The sequence below is a fragment of the Tachysurus vachellii genome, chromosome 22 (assembly GCF_030014155.1).
Source record: "Tachysurus vachellii isolate PV-2020 chromosome 22, HZAU_Pvac_v1, whole genome shotgun sequence".
Taxonomy (NCBI): Eukaryota; Metazoa; Chordata; class Actinopteri; order Siluriformes; family Bagridae; genus Tachysurus; species Tachysurus vachellii.
In genome coordinates this window covers 17,052,633-17,073,932 of record NC_083481.1, presented here as the reverse complement: position 1 = coordinate 17,073,932, position 21,300 = coordinate 17,052,633, and the positions used below count along the sequence as shown (strand labels likewise).

Genomic DNA, 21,300 nt, shown 5'->3' with positions numbered 1-21,300 from the left:
TCAAAATAAATCATTTATATTGTTAGAGGGATTGCGATGGTGTTCTGGAGGTGTTCATTTGAAAAAAATCCTTCATCATCTTGTTCTTCGAACTCCATAAACTCCTTCAGGCTGTGTTCAAATTTTAAAACTCGTTTATGTTCTTTCTCTTGTAGATCTGCTCTCCATTAATTTCCCCCTGCCGCCATTTTGCTTTGCTGCATCCCGGCCTCCTGCTTTCATCCATCTCTCTCTCGCTCCTCGGTGTCTGGCTCGTGTCCAGGCCGTAAACCACACCGAAAGATTTCCTATCCTTCACTTTCCTTTATCTTCACCCAGCACTGTGTGTCTGCTCCCCTTCCACTGCCTCACACAGGCTGCGTGAGACGGATATCCTTAAGGGAGATTGCATTAATCCTGTCGATGGTGCGTCAGCTGATAATATTTGATCTTTGCACGTGTGCAGGCCTGATTTAGAGACTGTCAGCTCTTTCGGACTCTGTATGAAAGGAGGAGAAGGATTTGAGTTTTTATTTTTTGGCATTGGAATATGTGTGTGTGTGTGTGTGTCTTAGCATCTTTAACAGGGAGAGAGACAAATGTGTCCCCTGTTTTCGCCCACCCTATGTTTTCTTTCTCAACCAGATGATTGTGTGGCATTTTGAGCGACACTATTTTTAGTCAATCCATAACATATGATCACATGATTAAGAAAATGCATGTGATGTACAGTATCGTGAGATAAAAATGGATTACTTTCTCTCACTGATTTTTTTTATACTAGAAGTAAATCAGAAAGGCAAACACAACCTAATCTGTTGCTCTCTATACAAAACTATAAGTGTGTATATAGTGAATATACTGGCACACAATCATGCATAGGGTTATACAACCTTATACAACCTGAGCATCGCTTCCATGTAACTTTTATTTTAGTTATTCCATCAATCTCGGTGTAGACGCTGTCTTTCACCTCTTGTGGCTTTCTATCTATATAAATTGACAGTGTTTAGCAGAGGCCTTTATCCACAATGATTTACAGAAGTGCTTTGTAGTCTCCATCAGAAACAGATCCTTGTTCTAGTACCATCATGTCAGCACAGAACCTCTGTATAGTCTCGTGTGTTCCTTCCAGGATCCAGAGCTCTGACATTTAACCCATTCGTCTTTTTTAATCGAACGGTGATAAATTTCTACCCCTTTTTATTGTTTGTGTGTAATACAGTCTCTTCGTACGCTCCTCTATCGGCCGGCGCATGTGCTCCTCAGGTGAAACACGTTAAAGAGCTGTAACGTCTTAAACGTGAAACACGTGTGCATACCAGCGTCTATATTTGGCAGCTCGTTTTGGTTTGAATCGCATTTCTAAGCCTAATTGAAGTGGCGGTAATTGTCTAGGATTTATTGTGCAGAAAAAACAGTTGGGATTTGGCCAGACCTCATGCTGGGAACTTTTTCAGCAGCTCATTACAGTAAAACCGGGGAAGAGATTGGTTCTGCATTGGCCAAATGAAGGCAGAATAATAACAAACCCAGATCTCATACTGTAGAATGTGTGGATGCTGAATCGACAGGATGAGCTGCTTTTATCATGTTTTGATCATGATATGTTCTTCAGAAAGATCTGAGGATCTCACACAAAGCTGAGGAGGGAATTCCAGACCAGGGCATCTGGAGCAAGGAATCTTTAATTCCTCTGTATATGCACATCAGTCTAAAATGTGACCAAAATGACCAAAATAATGAATTAATTTCAACCGGTTACACCGTTAATCTTACAAATATCACAGTCTTTTCATTCCTGAATGTCGTTCCTGCCCTTTTATTTTCTAACCTAAGAACTAACAGGTGAACATGAAAGAAAATGATCAGCTCTCCCAATGTTTGTTATTTTTAATATAATTTATTAATTGCACTACTGCAGAATTTTAGCACAATTTAAGGAAAAGCAAAAATCTGCACCATTTTTAATTCTCCCCTCAGACCGAATCTAGTCTATTGTCCATTTTCACTGGATGATGACATCTATTAGAAATCTACAGATGTCTTGTCTCAGTGTGACCTCTGGTCATCTAAAAGTGTAAACAGTTCAACAACAAGCCAATGAACGCTGGAGCGTTTTTGAATTAGGCCGTCATGGATGTAATCCCCATTTACACCCATTTACTCTGTAAAATCAGATTTCTTTTTTACTTCCAAATGAGATAATAGCTATACAGTGTGTGCAAATCATTTGTTGAGAAATAAAAAGTATAAAACACACCACATGTAACATGTGTAAATGTACACAATCGTACACAGTAGGACGTGTAATAAAATGCTTTAAATGAAATTTCACATTCATGTCAGGTTATTCATTCATTCATCTTCTACCGCTTATCCGAACTACCTCAGGTCACGGGGAGCCTATATACTACTATATCTACTATATATAATACTAAAATCATTTTCGGCTTAACAACATATACAGAGGTTGTAGTTGAAAAAACTATAAAAATCAAGACCACAGACTCTCACTCACTCACTCACTCACTCATTTTCTACCGCTTATCCAAACTACCTCGGGTCACGGGGAGCCTGTGCCTATCTCAGGCGTCATCGGGCATCAAGGCAGGATACACCCTGGACAGAGTGCCAACCCATCACAGGGCACACACACACTCTCATTCACTCACACAATACGGACAATTTTCCAGAGATGCCAATCAACCTACCACGCATGTCTTTGGACTGGGGGAGGAAACTGGAGTACCCGGAGGAAACCCCCGAGGAGAACATGCAAACTCCACACACACAAGGCGGAGGCGGGAATCGACTAAGTGCTAGTGCTAACCACTAAGCCACCGTGCCCCCTTCAGGTTATTCATATTCAATTCTATAAGTCGTTGCTCCGTTTTTCTTTTTTTTAATGTTTCTCTGCTATACACACAGTTCATTTTTATTCTTTTTTTTTTCTTTTTTACATGATTGCATTACAGTTTTCAGTGAAAGAAAGAAATTGAACTCTCTTGAAACAGACTGCATCACTTCTCAGCAATTCACAGCACTGGGCTTTGAATGTGTGTGTGTGTGTAGATGAGATGCCTACAGTGACTATGAGTGGTTGCATTGGCAAAAAACCTTGCCTGTGTGTAAGAGAAGTATTCGAGCGCTGTTTTGGTGTGGGTAATACGTTCAGTTTACTGCTTTGATCTGAGAGAATTAATGACACAGATCAAGCTGTCAGCCTGGCCACTGCTGATCGAGTCCAGATGAAGCACTTTGACAGCTTGGTTCCCTTGTAGTGCAAAGCCCAAAAAGTGTGTGTGTGCGTGTGTATATGACTATATGAGTGTGTGTCTCTGCATGCACATGTGCTTGCTCGTGAAACCCTTTTAAATTTTAAAATAATTAACCAATAAGAAGGTAAAATGTGAAGAATGTTTTGGTGTAATGTAAAAAAAAAAACAACCACCCTAATAAACACAAACCCACATTTTCTAACAAGCTAAATTGTTAAAACGTCAGTCACGCATTAAGACATCTGTGCAAACAAGGAGAGCTGACTAAGGAAAAGCAAGGATTGTTACAGATATGCAGCAGAAGTAAAGACAAATGATTTGTAAATATCCAAAAAGACAATGATAAACTACGTCTAAAGTGTGTTTGAGTACTTTTAAACTTTGAGTGGGGTCACAATAGATCCAGAGCTTACAAGAGGTGAGGATACATCCAGAGGAACCAAGCAGACATGGGAAGAACACTCAAAACTCAGCACTGAGTGGTTTAAGAACAAAATCCAGAGACATGGAAATTATATTTGGCTCTGTTTCCTTCAGTGGAGTTCTCGAGTTCCTGAAAATGTTTCAGAGGAAACCTGCACTCCTTCGTACAGTGCAATCCTGACTGGCTCTCTGGCTACTCTGCTGGGGTGCTGAAGCATTTGTGCTTCATAAATCTGCTGAATGAATCCCAGCCATTCCTCAGTGTATGTTAAACGAGTTTACCTGACCGCGAATGGAAACGTCGTGTTAGCGCTCCTCACACACGCGTGCTTGTCTTACTATCATTGTACGGACCTTCACATTGACATAAATAGTGATGAAGCTTATTTATGCTGTGCCTCACCTGAGTCTAACACTGTAAGTAACACTGTAAGTAACACTGTAAGACTTTCTCTCTTTTAATTAAAAACAAGTTTAAAATAAGTATAAATGCTTTGTTCTTAAAAGTCTAAACTGTCAGAGATACTTGGAATTGTGGGGACATTTGGTCCTCATCAAGATATAAAAACATGCCCACACACACACACACACACACACACACACACGTATCAGTTCATTTATGAATGCACTCGGAGATATACATATCAGAATCACCCTGAGCTTTTCAGTGATTTTTATGATCTTTGTTCTTTAATACACTCACTTTTTGTCCACTAAAACCCTAAATGAGAAACAATCAGAACTAACACCCCTTCCCTTTCTTCTTTACAAGATCCTACGGCGTCCACCTGGATCCTACTCTGACCCGTTTGGTCACTTTAGGCTCTCTGAGGTCACAGGGCCGCCCTTAAATATCCCCTCACCTCTTAAAGCCTGAACCTTAACAGATGCCTCTTTTAAAGGTTTAACAGAGCCATCACAGTAACAGGGAGTCAGATTTCTCTCATTCACTCATAAAACACACAGAAGCCCGGCAGCGTGCTGGAATTTAGCTGACAAACACTGCTCTGATGCTGTTTATTTTTCAGCCATAAAGAAGCACAGATCATGGACACGTATAACGGTGGAGCTCTTTAACTTCCCTCCAGGGCTCAGGGAAAAGCATTTGAACCAGCAGCTCATACACAACACTCAACATTACATGTATAAATGTAATTAATACATTTTGTCAGCATGTGAACTGCTTGGCACAAAAACAAGTTACAGATACCTTCCTCAAATTCCTTCAGTATCGTACGCTGCGTAAAAGCTTGATTTATGTTTTATGAGGTGCTTTATTGAACCCAGCGTTTCAGTTTATACAAATTCCTTTGTCCTAATTCATTTATTTAACTGCAATTCATACACGGTAAAACAATTACATAAACAGTGACTTAAATGAGTTCAAGCAGTACATTTTTATATACCATATGTGCAAACTTCATAAGTCCATTTCGTAAGGATTTATTAGCTAAATGGTTAGACAGTGAGGTACGTATTGTGTACAGGATACAGCTTCAGGATGGTCATGCACATACTGTACACATACATTTGATCTGACACAGATTTTCTTTTTTACAGAATAAATGGTTTCTGTTGTGACCCACATGAGTTTTTCACCATATCCTTGCTGGAAATAAAGGAAAATGAAACTTGATTGACGCCATTCTGAGTCAGTATCACACTATAAATTGTTCAAATGACTAATCCTAACAGCATTTCATGGGTTTTGTCATAGACAAAGGAGCTTAGTGATCTGCGATTTTGACTCAGCTGCCAAAAGACATTTTCGGAAGATTTATCAGGATTGAAATTTACTCAAAAGCCACAACTGTAAAAGTTTTATGTGGCCCTTTCACGATGTGGAAGCAGGCACGACCTCCGGCACCGCTCTTACGCGCTGCTAAAATAGACTTCTAAGGCGGTAAAGAGAGATTAAAATGGTGACAGGGATGGGAATTAGAAATGACTTTGTAAACATGTGTTTTTCACTTCTGATACAGCGACCCACTAACATACAAGCTCCTGCTCTGAGCGCATCGTTTCAACAGACCTGAACACATGTCAGTAATTAATGACAAATAGCACAGGCCTGGAGCTACACTCGAACTGTACAGATTTCACCCCTGATAACACCATTTTCAACAGGCTGCTTCTCTTTTCCTCCATTACAGATCAGTACAGATGGGTCTCGGGGGAGCGAATGAAATCAGGATTAGGACCGAAATGAGAGAGATGTCAGTCATGCTCCAGTGGGACACTTTGAAGTTTTAGTGAAAATTACACCAGTGTGGAAAAAAGAGTAAAAAAAGGTCAAGGCTGGTGAGATACAGTCAGATGTGTGTATACAGTGCATGATCTAGCCCTTTATTTGGCCTTCAACACAGCAGCAGGTTCCTCAAACTCATTCCTGCTTTACTAGAGTGGGTTCTAGTATTTTCCGAGCTCTAACGCCGAAGACACTGTGGTTTCAACATGGCAGCTAAACCCTTTTTTGTTTACATTGTTAGATTTTTGAGTAGTTAAAGAATTCAGTTTCAGACAAGCTTCAAACCTCCATTGCTACATCATGTTTAATACCAATGCATCACCGGTGCGTTGGATTTTGAAACCGTGAGGCTGATCAAGTCTCGTTAGATGAATCCACTTCCTGTCAACTCATTCCTGTCCTCCACATGCTTTCTAAGACTCCTAATAATTTCTCAGTCATTACCCTGTGTGTGTCTTTAATGTGACAGGAGTCACACGTGACCTTCTGACCTACAGGTTAGAGAATCCCATATGAAGCACACTAAAGCATGGAAAAAATAAAGTGGAGTGAAAAATAAAAACTATCCATCATTACTATACAATTAACATGTATTACAATGATGTAAAGCTATTATAGTATATTGTATATCAATAAATATTAGACATTTCAATATAGTGTTTTGGGAAAGTTGGTGGATTCACATGTAATAAATTCACCTATTACTCACATTAATAAAAATATTAAATATTTATATTCAAAAAGCTAGGCATTCTGTCCAGGTGAAGCTGGACCTATACTTTATATCACAACCACACTTTACATAAAGTTTTAAATATAACTGTTTACATGATGCACCCCCATTCTACCGAGGAAATGGTTTCACCCGGCTCGCCCTCCTCAGCGTCCTTAGCAACTGTTGCCACGTCTGGAGTCGCGGCTTTACAACAGACTTCTGAAAGAATGAAAAGTTCAATAACAACAATAATTCACATATTAATCACATTAATTAAAAATATAAAACAAAAAAAGCTGTTTATTCTGTCTAGGTGAAGCTGAACCTATACTTTATATCACAAAAAAAAAATTAAATATAAATATTTTTTCGTGAAGGGTGCTAACAATTTTAGCGACAATACACGTAGTCATTTCATGAATAATCGTTTAAACATCTGACTGCTTTCCACGATTGAAGAAAAATACTTATTTCACTAATCGTGCAGATGTTATGCACCCCCATTCTACCGAGGAAATGGTTTCACCCGGTTCACCCTCCTCAGCGGTAGGAATGGTACGTCCTTAGCAACTGTTGCCGTGTCTGGAGTTCCGACTTGACAACAGATTTCCGGAAGACTGAAAAGTTCATTAACAACAGATTATTTGCCAATTATAATATTTACAAGTGATAAAGGTATGATTTGATAGATATTGAGAAAATAGTGCATTTTTTTTTTTTTTTACATTTTAGTTGTGCATATGTTTCGAATTTGAATACATTTCTAATTAATGAATTAGTTAATTAATTAATTAAGCGTCGTCAATCCGGCTAATTAAAGCTTACAGTCTATTAGCCACATTATGCTAGTGGTACTTTATTCATTTTATTTAAACAATTTATTTTGTAGCATGTTGTTTAGGTTTATTTTAAAAACTTTAGTTATTTTAATTCGTCTTCAAATTCCTAGTGATGATCTGTATAATTTTCAACCCACTGTAACCTGAAAACTTTCTTTTTTCTTGTTTCTTTTCTCAGTATTTTTCCCGTTTCAGTCTAAATGTTATAAAAAATGGACTCTAAATCACCCAATCACACTGATCCTAATGGATTTGGCAGCTTTCTTCCACACCCTCCTGATGATCCCAGACCTGGAGAACACAGATCAACTCCACCGCAGTACCACTGCCTCTCAGTATGTACTTAATCATTTCCAGTTGCAAAACACTGGGGAAAAAAAAGGAAACAAGGAAACAAACAGACAAAAAAACCCTTTGTTTACTCTCTTGGATATTGTTGTTGGATATGGTTTTATTTACTGAATATTAATAAGTGACACTCAGTGTGATGTGTATGGTTGTAAACAGGGTTCAGTGACCCAGCGGAGTTTACTGCAGTCGGGCTGTGACTCAAACACCCCAAAAGGTAAAAACTGTTTAATGTCTCTCTGTATTAAACCAGTCGAAGGAAATGATTGAAAAGTACATTATCACAATTTACCACTTACGCACATCCAATGTGACGTTCTAATGTAGCAAACAAATAATAATAGCGGTCTTCCTTACAAGAAAATGCATGTATGTGTCAAAAAAAAGTCCCTTTTTAAGTAATTCCACTCAGATTTAAACAGCATTAACAGTTCGTACACTGGCCTTGTTTGTACCATAAAGCTGGAATTATGCGGGAGAAAAAACTGCACCATTTTACACAATTATTTAAAAAAGATAAGCTTGCAAACATAGGGTTATTTGATAGAAGTAGATCTGAAACTTTATGCTTTTATCCACTCAATATTGATCTGCTATTTTTTCTTTCTCCATAGTAAACACTTTCCAGACCCCCACTGACCTGTTCGGTATCATAGAGAAGGACAAACATGGCCCAAGCACACAGAAACTGCAGCAGACAGACTTTCCCTCAGACGCCTACACACCTAAAGTACAGCTGCCCTACAGATCCTCACGTGGCTACTGGCCCCGCAAGATCGAGATTGAGAAGTATTAGCCATGGCAGAATGATTTTTTAATAAGTTTTTAATTGATAATAAGTTGCCCTGATTGTGTTAAACATGTTTCCCTTATTTACTTTTATTTTAGGCGGAGACGCGAATATCTGAAGTTTGACATCGCCCAGATTCTGGCTGACCTTGGCATTGATTCCAGTCAGCTTGTACCCAGACCCACAAGCAGTAAGGATCAACCAGAGAGCTCCTGTCCGTCTACATCAACAACCCCCAGCCCACCGGTTGGTAACTACCTGCCCCTGGAGGTAAGACTAATAACACTGTCTCAAAAGAGGTTAGATGTATAATATGCTCATTGCTTGTCTACTGTAGCACACTTTAGCATCTGTGGACCTGTTTATTGTGTGTGTTTGGGTTCATTCACGTCTTTCCAGATATTCTATAATGAGGAGTTTGACTGCCGCACACCTGAGGACTGGCTAGCGCTGGGCCGTGAGGAAGGCTCGACTGACCAAAAACCCATTCCTGCCAAAGCTTTCCTGCCGACAGATGATACCGTGTCAGCTGGTACAGACCATTCTCAAGCCAGTAACAGCATTTTACTCGCAGATATAAAGAATTAAACTGAATCTGTGCAGTCCTTAATCAAAGAACTGTGCCTCTGCCCTTTTCCTCTTTCTCTCTTACGCCTTATGATGCCTTAGGTGTAGAGGAGCAGAAGAGAAGCTCTCCGATTTATGCATGGCAGTATGTTGGGGTTTTAGGCTACAGCCCGGAGAAGAAGCAGTACATGGTACAGAAAGCAGATCATAATGGCTGTGTGAGAGACAGCAACGGCAGACCAGTTGTAGGTGGAGCACAAATAAACAAAGGCAAGTGTCAAAGAGTCAAACAATCTAGTAAATCCTGTAATAGGATTACAGGATGGACATTTAAAGGTCAGTATCTAAGCAGTCATGACAAGGTGGCATATGTATCTACCTGTCAATCATTTAATCCTAATACTTTATTTCGTTAGCATTTGGTTCAAATTGCTTCATTGCTTCACCTCAAATTGTCTATTATCTGCATAAAAATTGCATTAATCATATTTCATGTCACTCTAATTATCTGATTGATTATTTGACTGTATCTCTTTCTCTCTCTCTCTCTCTCTCTCTCTCTCCCTGTTCCTCTCAGGCCCTTTGCAGTCGAATCAATACTGGGTTCCGCGGATCCGTCTGCAGTTCTGCGCTGAGGACCCGCATATCTTTGCTCAGATGGTCCAGTTTGCCTACAGAGCCAGGCACAACACCGAGGCTCTGCTGCTCTACCATCTGTCTGTAGATTGCATGCCAGTCTGGAGCGGGACCCCCACCATGCAGTGCACCAGCCTCCAGCACATCAAAACCATCACTCTCAGCACACCAGGACTCCGATTCCCCTTGTGAGTCATTCAGAGAGAAAAGACAGACAGATTTAATAATAACACCAACATGGGGTCTCAGGGATGGTTTTTTTGTAAAAAAAAAAAAAATACATATTTCCTTACGATTGCACAGATCCAGTTTATGAACATGATTCAGATATTTAATGATTTCTGCAGACTAATATGAGCCTAATATCATTTGTAAATTGGAACCGTGAGCTTTTTATGACTGAACCGAACCATATTATGCTTCCTTACATTGTAAAATTATATCAATAAGATGTTTAGAAATTTTATTCATGTTGGTTACACAGCATGCAATTACAGCAGATTTTCTAAATGCGTATACAAGTGTGCTGTTTGTAGAATAACTGTAATGTGTGTTTGCTATGTGTGTGTTTGAATCCCAGTCTGCAGCAGTGCATGGAAAGACTAGAGAAAGAGGTTCATCTGGATTACGCCCGTACCATGAACCGAATGACCTTTGATAAGCTTGTGCAGGCCAACCGCAAAGAGTTCTCCTACGTCACACTGCCTGAGAAAGGACCAGAGAAAGTCCCTAACAAAGGTTTGTGTGTGTGTGTGTGTGTGTGTGTTTGTACACTTGGACATACATTTATAGACACTCTTTCTCTTGCGGAACACATGTATAGGTGCCGTGTCTGTACCGGACTACCCATTTGAGAAGAACCGTACCAAATTCACCTTCATCTCTCTGCTCACTAAACCAGAAGTGATCTCTGCTTTGTCGAACGTTAAGGCTGAATGTAACAGGGTGGCAGCCATGAGCCTATTCCATGTCACCTTTATCAAGCCTCTACGCCTGGAAGAGTTTGAGCTGGCACAGTCACAGATGCACACACAGGTAACAACACAAAGGAACATATAAACTAAGATATTTTACTGCTTTTCACTGAACCTGTTTTGTCTCCCTTTAGGTGCAGCTTTTCCTGCGTGACACCTGGGTCACAAATCTGTGTAACAGGATCCACTTCAACCTGTGCGATGTTGGTCCTGGCTCGTACAATCTAAGCGAGTCGTGCTGGCAGGTGTATTGCATGTCCAAGCTGTGTCGCTTGATGACACAAATACGCTACAAACTACAGGACTCCCTGCGATTCTTGGTACAGGACTCGCTCAGCAGCCTGTCTCAACTCATCATGGAAGCCTGCCACAGTGTGCTGCATTGTCCTCCAGACCTCAAGTGGGGTTCTGACCTCATCCATAGTCCCTACAAGTGAGTAAGAGGGCTCTAGTTCAGACTATTGTTACTTACAGGTGTTTGTTGAACATGTACAAAGGTGTCCTATTTCACGCTGCATACAATAATCCTTACATGCTTTAACAAATGATGTGTTTACAGACCGAAGAAGACCCCATTATTTCTTGTGGACCTGGTCCTGGACCAGACTGGGGTCCATTACAGCACCCCGCTAGAGAACTTTGAGACGTCTGTCATCAGCCTATTAGACAAAGGCATCCTGTCCACTCATAAGCTCCCTCATCTGGACAAGGTTACCTACAGTACACATCATCGATCAGATGTGATTTAGAACGGTTCAAATTATTACATCGCAGCATCAGATGTTATCTATGTAACCTTTTCGTGGGTGTTTTTTGGTTCCCTCTGTTAGTTGGTCATGAAGAAATTGTTTATTAGTGGTGTTCCACTTTTGGAGTCAGTAAGTCTGTGGGAGCCACCGGTGCAGGAGCTGAGAGAGAAGTTGGGCAATACTCTGTGCCAGGCCACCTTTCCTCTCCAAGCCTACGCCCGTGAATACGAATGCTACCTCGAGCTTCACAACTCTGATGTCAACACCTTCCTAGAGTACATCATTCACTTTCTAATTCTGTTCTATTGCTTTATTCAACAGGGTTCAAAGCCTTAAAGTCTAAAAGCTGATTAAAAATGTCTGGCTCATTTCCTGAAACATTTACATTTGTATGTTAGTCTTTACAGTAAGCAGAACAGCACTCTTCATGAGGTGAAGGAGGAGGTGAAGAAGCACCTAAAGGAGAAAGAAATTTTGGAACAGTGCCTCCCCTCCCATATCGTGATCGGGCCCTTCGTAGTGAACGTAGATGCTGTGAAGAAGAGCCTCGCTAATAAACGTCACGCTTTAGCTAACGCCGTGATCGAACGCCTTGCTCTCAGGCTTCGCAAACAAATGGAGGAGGCAAGTTTCATAGTATTACGCAATATACTTGTTTACAGTTTCAGCCCTGAAGTTCCATAGTCTTGAAGGTTTAGTGTGTTTTGAGCTGGTGAACCCATAAATTAAAGGCTGTGACTTTAGAGGATGCGATTTGAAGAAAAAAATGTTTTTATTTCATCTAAATTATTATATCGTGTGTATCAGGCATGTGAAGAGTGCAAGGCGATCAGTAGGAGGTTGTATGAGAAGCCCAACAGCATTGAGGAGCTGGCAGAACAGAGGGAATGGATGAAGCAGATTCCGGATCAGTTGAAGGCTCATGAAGTATAAGAGACGTTTCTTTTTAACAGATTTTTTTTTCTTTACTAAATTGCTCCAGAATGTCAGAAGTCACTTTACTGAAATGTGCCTTCTTTATAAGGTCTACAAAAGATTCAGAAGTCAAAGAATTATACGTGTTTTATTTTATATACCGTTTGAGAAAAAACTGATTTGTATACAGAATAACAAAGGGAGCAATACACCAGGCCACAGGACTAAGTAAACATGGCCATGTAAACCACTACCTGAGTTTATGTTATCACTTAATATATATTTGATTCTAATGCCGTTTGCAGTTCTTAATGCTAAACTCTTGTCTATAATGTGTGTCTGATGCATATTCTTCCATGTGCGTCTCCTAATGCCGAAATGTATTGATAGGAATTCGTGTCCAAAGCCATGGTTGACTATGAGCTGATAGATGACTTCTTCTACAATCTCTCCAATGAGGATTTCAGTGGAAAGTACGCTGCCTTCTTTTCTAAAGCATAATTTATATTTACCGATCAAACATGATGGCATAGGCTCGAACATACGCTTATACACTTGCTCAAACATACACAATATGCATAGTAAAAAAATGGGATTTGGTGTATGAGTACTATATTAATCACATGTTTTTGTCATACGAAGATGGACAGCGGTGGCCTGGCCACATAAGATCCTTAGTCAAATTGAAGGTGTGCGCATACAGCATGAAGAGGGTGAAGAACGCTTCCTAAAGGTCCAGGTGGTTGACCAGAGCAATTTACAGGAGCGTCTAGAGTCCTTAGAGGTCAGAGCACCTGTTCACCTGTGGTTCTCTGTACTCTTATAAATTCTTATTACAGCAGGAAAGAGAGAAGGCTTTTTGAGAGTTACTTCGTTAATGTGTGTTTGTGTATGTGTGTGTTTTAGATAGTGGTTGCAGGTCTTTCTGTTTATATGGACATCAGTCACGCCCATGAAGTGGCGAATGAAGTGCGTCGGGTTGCGAAGCAGCTGCAGGAGTGTCAGTCATTGGCGCAAGTTTACAACAACCGTGAGCGCCTCTTTGGCCTCCCTCTGACTAACGTATGTTTTGAAACCTTGACAGATAACACAGCACAGTTTTCACTAATCTAGAGTTTGCTAAGAAACAGATTGATAATTAATATTCATTTATTTTATGTGGACCAGTATGACAGGTTGCAAAAGCTTAGTCGAGAATTTCAGCCTTTCCGGGACTTGTGGACGACCACGTCTGATTGGCAACGTTGGCATGAAAGCTGGCTAAATGACCCGCTGTCCACTATTGACGCAGAACAGCTGGAGCGAAATGTCAGCGATGCCTTTAAGACCATGCACAAGTGTATTAAACTGTTCAAAGACATACCATGTAAGTAAAACAGTATATCAACACGTGTGAGATATACTTAGAAGAAGAGCTATTCTTATTATTTTTGTTTCATTTCTCAGCCTGTCAGGATGTGGCTTCCTACGTTCGTGGCATGATCGAGAATTTCCAGCCGCAAATCCCCTTGATTCAGGCGCTGAGGAATCCGGGGATGCGCAGCCGCCACTGGACCCAGCTGTCAGAGCGCCTCAACATGAACGTCATGCCCAAAGCCAACTTTACGTTCTCTCGCTGTCTGGAGCTCGGCCTGCTTCAGCATGTAGATGAGATCGCACACATTGCAGAGATTGCTGGCAAAGAGTATGGCATCGAACAGGTAATGTAGAACCTGGAAGAAATATGTAGATCGACCTCTAGACCTCTGTCTTTACAGTGAACTAAGCAAATCATAAACATCATATACATTCTTAGTTAATCTAAAAGTAATTTATTAGAGAACTGACCAGCTGTTACACCGTAGACTCTCTCTATAAAATGATAAAGACGTACTGTAAAGCTTAGCCATATGATTGATTATTTTCTTTTCTCTTTAAAGCATTTACATGTATTCTTACCATTAGTTTGAACTCATTGATATAATAATGAATATTGTCCTTTCGTTTGTGATTAGGCTCTGGTTAAGATGCAAAACGAATGGGCATTGATCAAGTTTGAGGTTTTACCATATAAGGAGACAGGCACCTACATTCTGAAGAGTCCTGACGAGGCGTCCCAGTTGCTGGACGACCACATCGTGATGACCCAGAGCATGTCATTCTCTCCCTACAAGAAGCCGTTTGAGGAAAGAATCGGTGCTTGGGAGGGCAAGCTGAGGATGACTCAGGTATGACGATCCATAATGTATATTTAATTTACCATCCAACCAATTTCTAATCTTATCCACAATCAGGTCTCAGCTGACAAAATACGTTTATAGCCACCTTTGTGCATCTGATATCTACAGTACATTCAGGGCAGGTTTTAATTAACTCCCGTTGGCAGGATGTGCTGGAGGAGTGGCTGACGTGTCAGCGCTCCTGGCTCTACCTGGAGCCCATTTTCAGCTCAGACGACATCAACCAACAGCTGCCTGTCGAGGGGAAGAGATACCAGACCATGGAGCGCACGTGGATTAAAGTGATGAAGTCTGCGCACGATAACAGACAGGTGATCTTGGGCTCTAAAGCATCTTCCATTGAGGTTGAATTTTATACAGGATATCGTCACTGTCAGGCGGAATCCTCGTATCTCCAAACCGTTATTTTTCAGGAAATTAAAAAAACGCGTACCTTATCTGCAGTGCACAGGGTTTAGTCCGCGTTGCAGTGGATTGTCTTGCGCTAAATTCCTGTCCTCAGACGAGCACCAGAACTAGCAGGGGTCAAGATTTTTTTCTTTGAGCCCAGTGTTTTGAAGACATTTACCTCAGAAGACGTGTTGATTCGTTGCGACTCTTCTTGAGGAGAAATATGCCGTGAAGCTCTCCCACGGAGTGAGGAAGAGGTGGACAGTTGAAGTGTCCAATGGAGTTATGAGATTTGCGCTCAAGCTATTTTCAAGACTTTAGATTGGTTAATAACTTGTAAAAATAACAGACCCACGTGGGGACTGACCAATAGCATCGATATATGAAAAAATATGAAATTGACCAAATTTGGACATACGAGGTTTCCGCCCGACAGCGACGATATGTTTGTTGAATGTGTGTGTACGTGTTTCAGCTATTTTTTGTCTATTAGATGGTTAAGCCTGTGTAAGTCTGATTCTTTGTATGATCTGTGTAGGTAATTGAGCTTTGCCCAGATCAGCGTCTGCTGAATAATCTGAGAGAATGTAACAAGCTGCTGGAGCAGGTGCAGAAAGGGCTGAGTGACTACCTTGAGACCAAACGTGGAGCCTTTCCCAGGTCAGCAATCCCTTAGTCTTCATCACTGTGTGAGGAGTAAAACTTGCCGTTATAGGAAAATAATCTACAGTATGAGGTGGCAAGTTAGTAATCAACTTAATAACTCAGTAATAACTGTTGCAAAGCACTGGAGACTCCTTCTATAGGAAAATACTTTCCTTACAGAAAACCTGATTATGCAAGTATCCACCATATAAGTCCATATGAAAGATCTGCTAATATAGAAAGCAAGGCATATAAGAATAAGCAAGTTAATACAAACTGACACTGTTAATTTAGGGTCATTTACTTTAAGATATTTAGTTACTTGTATTTACAGTTATGAAGTCAGAGCCAACATGTCCCGATATTTCCGTTTCCTCGGTTCTAGGTTCTATTTTCTGTCTGATGACGAGCTGTTAGAGATTCTGTCCCAGACTAAAGACCCGACAGCAGTGCAGCCCCATCTACGCAAATGCTTTGAGAATATTGCACGGGTCAGTCTGCCACACACACATACACACACTCACACTCGAATGAACATCAGTTATTCTAAATAAGCTGAACCAAATACATTAAAGCTCTATCAGATATGACTGTAGTTTATTTATTTATTTATTGTAAAAATCTTTCTGTAATGTACAGCTCAAGTTCCAACCTGACCTGGAAATCACACACATGTACTCCGGAGAGGGAGAGGAAGTCCAGCTGTCCGTCTCCGTGCGGCCTACTGGAAACATAGAGGACTGGCTGTGTGATGTAGAGAAGTCCATGAAGCTGAGTCTGCGTGACAATATCGAGCGTTCTCTCAAAGTTTATCCAGAGGTCAGTTTATTAGTGACCGACATTATTCAGTATTGAGATCTTTCAACATTTTTTGATCTTAATAAAGGTCAACCAACACCAACTAGAATATAGCGCATTACTAGATAATTATAGAATTTGTTATTTATTTCATTATTATATTACTAATACTTGTTTAGTGAAAGACATCTCTTCTCTACTCCTTTCTACTTTCTTTTCCAAAACTACAAATAGGAAAATTTTCCTTCTGAAGCATATGTCTGAACAATGCAATAAACTAAATCTTCATTTACTTTTTTGTAACTCATCTTGTTTTATTGGGTTCTATTATATTTATTCAGAAATGATAAATAGTTCGTTTTCTGCTCTGTTTAGGAACCCCGTACACAGTGGGTGCTGTCATGGCCAGGGCAGGTGGTGATTGCTGGATGCCAGACTTTCTGGACTGCGGAGGTTTCGGAGTCTCTCGAGAAGGGAGACCTCACTGAGCGCTTGTATCCTCAGCTCCAGAAACAGGTATGAAGAGAATCCAGTTTTTATTTTGTGTAGTATGTGTGAAAAGAATGAGAGAGAAACAGAAAAAGAGGTTATTAAATAGATCATAAAGCAAAACTGGATTGAATTGAAGTGTGTGTATAAGCATGTGTTGATGTGTGTGTTTGTATGTTTGTAGCTGGGAGACCTGGTGCAGGTTGTGCGAGGCAGTCTGACCAGAAATCAGAGGGCCGTTCTCTCTGCTCTCATTGTGATCGAGGTACATGCTAAAGACGTGGTTGCCAAACTGGTGGATGAAGCTGTGGCCAGCATTAATGACTTTGAGTGGATCAGCCAGCTCAGGTCAGGAGAAAACTTAACACTTTATATATTTAGTGTATATTGGTGGAAATGCTTGGTATTACGATAGAGACGATAATCCTTGTAACGCGTGAGATTATGAAACTGTGTATGTTGGTAGATATTACTGGTCAAAAGATGACCTCTACATCAGGGCAGTGAATGCAGAATTCCTCTATGGCTACGAGTATCTCGGTAACTCCGGGCGACTTGTCATTACACCACTGACTGACAGGTAAAAAAGCAGAGAAACATAAATATGAATGCTACACACCATAATAACCACTCAGTGCACACTGACAATTCAGATCTCGGCTTTCACTTTCATTCTTCATTACGACTGAAATCATGATTTGTACATACATACTGCTTCCTGTATTTCACCCAGGTGTTACCTGACGCTAACTGGTGCTCTGCACCTGAAGTTTGGAGGTGCTCCAGCTGGTCCAGCTGGAACTGGTAAGACGGAAACCACTAAAGATCTGGGCAAAGCACTGGCCATCCAAACTGTCGTCTTCAACTGCTCTGACCAGCTTGACTTCCTCGCTATGGGAAAGTTTCTCAAGGGTCTAGCCAGGTTAGACACACCTACCAGGTGCTCTGTTTAAGGTGCTGGACTGGTGCTGAAGGTATGGTACATGTGTTGATTTGTGTGTTTACAGTTCTGGAGCCTGGGCGTGCTTCGACGAATTCAACCGTATTGATGTTGAGGTGCTGTCTGTGGTGGCTCAACAGATTACCACCATCAAAAAGGCGCAGCAGCAGAGTGTGAGTTAGAGCACACGCACAAACACGAGGGTTTGTAATATTTAAGATCACCATCGAATATAAAGTGTGTGTCTTTGTTTAGGCAGAGAGGTTTGTGTTTGAAGGAACCGAGATCCCGCTGGTTCCCTCCTGTGCCGTGTTTATTACCATGAACCCAGGCTACGCCGGCCGAACTGAGCTGCCTGACAACTTGAAGGTACTTTAAGTCAGTTCACATTTTTTATGTTTTTCACTGCAGAGCTCTATGTATTTTCACTGTCATAGTTACAAACATGTTTCATAATCTCCTGCAGGCTCTGTTTCGTCCCGTTGCCATGATGGTCCCAGACTACGCTATGATCGCCGAGATCTCTCTGTACTCGTTTGGCTTCAGCGATGCAAAAGTCCTCTCCAAAAAGATCACCAGCACTTTCAAGCTGTCCTCTGAGCAGCTCAGCTCCCAGGTCTCATCTTCTATGTGTAACATGTAGGAATACAGTCTAGACGTCGTGCAGCGATTGTTCAATGCGGATGTATATGTATTGTGCTGTGTTTTTTGGCATGTAGGACCACTATGACTTTGGCATGCGAGCTGTGAAAACCGTGATCTCTGCTGCAGGAAACCTGAAGAGAGAGAACCCTGAAATGAATGAGGTGAACAGATTGTGTTGATGTTGTGTCACGGGAGGAAATGATTGTTTTCATATTTATGTCTTCTTATAAATAATACAGTCTGTCATTTATTTATTTCTATGCTCATTGATGTTATTTCATGTCTTGATTTTGATATGTTCCTATTCATTTCTTTACAACTATAACTTATCAATCTAACGATCAAAATAAGTCTTAATTTGGATGTAATCTGCTTCCGCAGCCGCTGATCTGTCTGCGTGCCATCAGAGACGTTAACGTGCCCAAGTTCCTGCAGGATGACCTCAAACTCTTCAACGGCATTGTGTCCGATCTCTTCCCAAATATCCGCGAGGAGCCCATCGATTACGGCACGCTGGAGGAGTCAATCCGTAACGTCTGCAAGATCAAATGCCTGAAAGACGTGGACGGTGAGAGGTTTGGATTCTGTCAGAAATTGCTCAAGCTGGCAGAGCAAATTTATTTCCTGATATTTTTACTTCTATTTTACTTTTTTGCAGGTTACATCACAAAGGTTATTCAGCTGTATGAGACCACTGTGGTGAGACATGGCTTGATGCTGGTTGGACCTTCCGGTTCGGGCAAAACTAAGGTGACTCCAATTACTCTAAACCAAATAAAAGTTTAAGTCTGTGGTCTTGGGGGGCACGGTGGCTTAGTGGTTAGCACGTTCGCCTCACACCTCCAGGGTTGGGGGTTCGATTCCCGCCTACGCCTTGTGTGTGTGGAGTTTGCATGTTCTCCCCGTGCCTCGGGGGTTTCCTCCGGGTACTCCGGTTTCCTCCCCCGGTCCAAAGACATGCATGATAGGTTGACTGGCATCTCTGGAAAATTGTCCGTAGTGTGTGATTGCGTGAGTGAATGAGAGTGTGTGTGTGCCCTGCGATGGGTTGGCACTCCGTCCAGGGTGTATCCTGCCTTGATGCCCGATGACGCCTGAGATAGGCACAGGCTCCCCGTGACCCGAGGTAGTTCGGATAAGCGGTAGAAAATGAGTGAGTGAGTGAGTGAGAGTCTGTGGTCTTAATTTTTATAGTTTTTTCAACTACAACCTCTGTATATGTTGTTAAGCCGAAAATGATTTTAGTATTTAGTAACTCATCAAAGAGGTCACCCATGCTTTATGCTTGCATCTATCAGTGCTACGAGGTGTTGGCGGCGGCTTTGACGGCTCTGCAGGGTCAGCCTTCGGTCAGTGGTGGAGTGTACCAGGTTGTTCAGACCTACGTTCTAAACCCAAAGTCCATCACTATGGGGCAGCTGTACGGAGAGTTTGATCTGCTCACACACGAGTGGTGAGAGTCTAATGGACATGCAGGCATCCTTGATTCTGGCTGGACTTCAGTTGTGTCCTTTGGGAGATGTTATCTCAGTAGAAATTGTAGTTTAAAGCATTCTATTTAAATTTGATATGCGAAATGACTAGCAAAATCTCATGTTACGCTCAGGACGGACGGCATCCTGTCGTCCCTGATCCGCACCGGAGCTTCTGCGATGGACGAGGAGAAGAAGTGGTACATGTTTGACGGGCCGGTAGATGCTGTTTGGATTGAGAACATGAACACTGTACTGGATGACAATAAGAAGCTGTGTTTGAGCTCGGGAGAGATTATCAAACTTTCAGACGTGAGTTTCAGTTCATTGACTTTTGTTTTCTTGTATATTCAGGCTTCTAACTTCGGCTGTGTAGTCCATATTAGTCTATCTCTGCTAGCTTTCTTTTTGGTAAGGTTTATTTATTGTCATGTCTTGTACCTGTGCCCAGGTGATGACTCTGATGTTCGAGGTACAGGATCTGGCCGTGGCGTCTCCTGCCACAGTGTCCCGCTGTGGAATGGTGTTTTTGGAGCCTAGTATTCTAGGACTCTCTCCATTCACTGAATGCTGGTTACGCACCATCCCTGTGCCTATACAGCCACATGCCCAGCAGCTCGACTCCCTCTTCACACAATTTCTGCAGGTCAGCAACAGACCATTTCTCACTGTCTCACTGAATAAACGTATATATACATATATATATATATATATATATATATATATATATATATATATATATATATATATATATATATATATATATATGAGGTTTGTATATGTTCTTTCACAGGATTCTATCACGTTTGTGAGGAAGTCAGTGACTGAAGTTATTACCTCGATGGACAGCAACCTGACCTGCTCTTTACTCAAACTGCTGGACTGCTTCTTTCAGCCATTCATCCCACGCGAGGTTCATTTAAGTCACATCTTTTTTTTAGTAACAGTAAATTGGTTTAAATATACAGTGTACACAACATTATTCACAGGTTACTGTCTTTGTGTGTGTGTGTGTGTGTGTGTGTTTAGGGAGAAAAACCACCTCCAAAGGATAAGCTGGACCGTGTGCATGAGCTGATTGAACCGTGGTTTATTTTTTCTCTGATATGGACCGTGGGGGCCACTGGAGATGCTGCAAGCCGCCAGCGCTTCAGTGCCTGGCTAAGAAAAAAGATGAAGCAAGAAAAAGTACTTAACCCCAATAACTATTCCTTAAATGAACTCCAAATACTTCCACA

At 41.2% G+C, this 21,300-nt stretch overlaps 1 protein-coding gene across 1 annotated transcript in view; it reads left to right on the top strand.

The window, feature by feature from the left end:
* The first annotated feature begins 7,697 nt into the window (after positions 1–7,697).
* The window catches only part of dnah1 (dynein, axonemal, heavy chain 1), a 31,199-nt gene continuing 17,596 nt past the window's right edge, over positions 7,698–21,300 (top strand). The window contains 39 exon segments of the mRNA XM_060857882.1: positions 7,698–7,901; positions 7,969–8,050; positions 8,448–8,622; positions 8,722–8,893; positions 9,023–9,155; positions 9,299–9,460; positions 9,768–10,014; positions 10,407–10,564; positions 10,650–10,861; positions 10,935–11,233; positions 11,360–11,510; positions 11,631–11,824; positions 11,948–12,173; positions 12,357–12,476; positions 12,855–12,937; positions 13,107–13,248; positions 13,371–13,526; positions 13,632–13,830; positions 13,911–14,164; positions 14,459–14,671; positions 14,830–14,994; positions 15,612–15,733; positions 16,104–16,209; positions 16,358–16,537; positions 16,892–17,032; positions 17,190–17,353; positions 17,472–17,585; positions 17,739–17,927; positions 18,013–18,118; positions 18,201–18,314; positions 18,412–18,561; positions 18,665–18,751; positions 18,972–19,158; positions 19,249–19,340; positions 19,889–20,043; positions 20,197–20,374; positions 20,514–20,708; positions 20,856–20,975; positions 21,092–21,250. Of these exon segments, the coding sequence (XP_060713865.1) occupies positions 7,698–7,901; positions 7,969–8,050; positions 8,448–8,622; positions 8,722–8,893; positions 9,023–9,155; positions 9,299–9,460; positions 9,768–10,014; positions 10,407–10,564; positions 10,650–10,861; positions 10,935–11,233; positions 11,360–11,510; positions 11,631–11,824; positions 11,948–12,173; positions 12,357–12,476; positions 12,855–12,937; positions 13,107–13,248; positions 13,371–13,526; positions 13,632–13,830; positions 13,911–14,164; positions 14,459–14,671; positions 14,830–14,994; positions 15,612–15,733; positions 16,104–16,209; positions 16,358–16,537; positions 16,892–17,032; positions 17,190–17,353; positions 17,472–17,585; positions 17,739–17,927; positions 18,013–18,118; positions 18,201–18,314; positions 18,412–18,561; positions 18,665–18,751; positions 18,972–19,158; positions 19,249–19,340; positions 19,889–20,043; positions 20,197–20,374; positions 20,514–20,708; positions 20,856–20,975; positions 21,092–21,250 (6,306 nt within the window).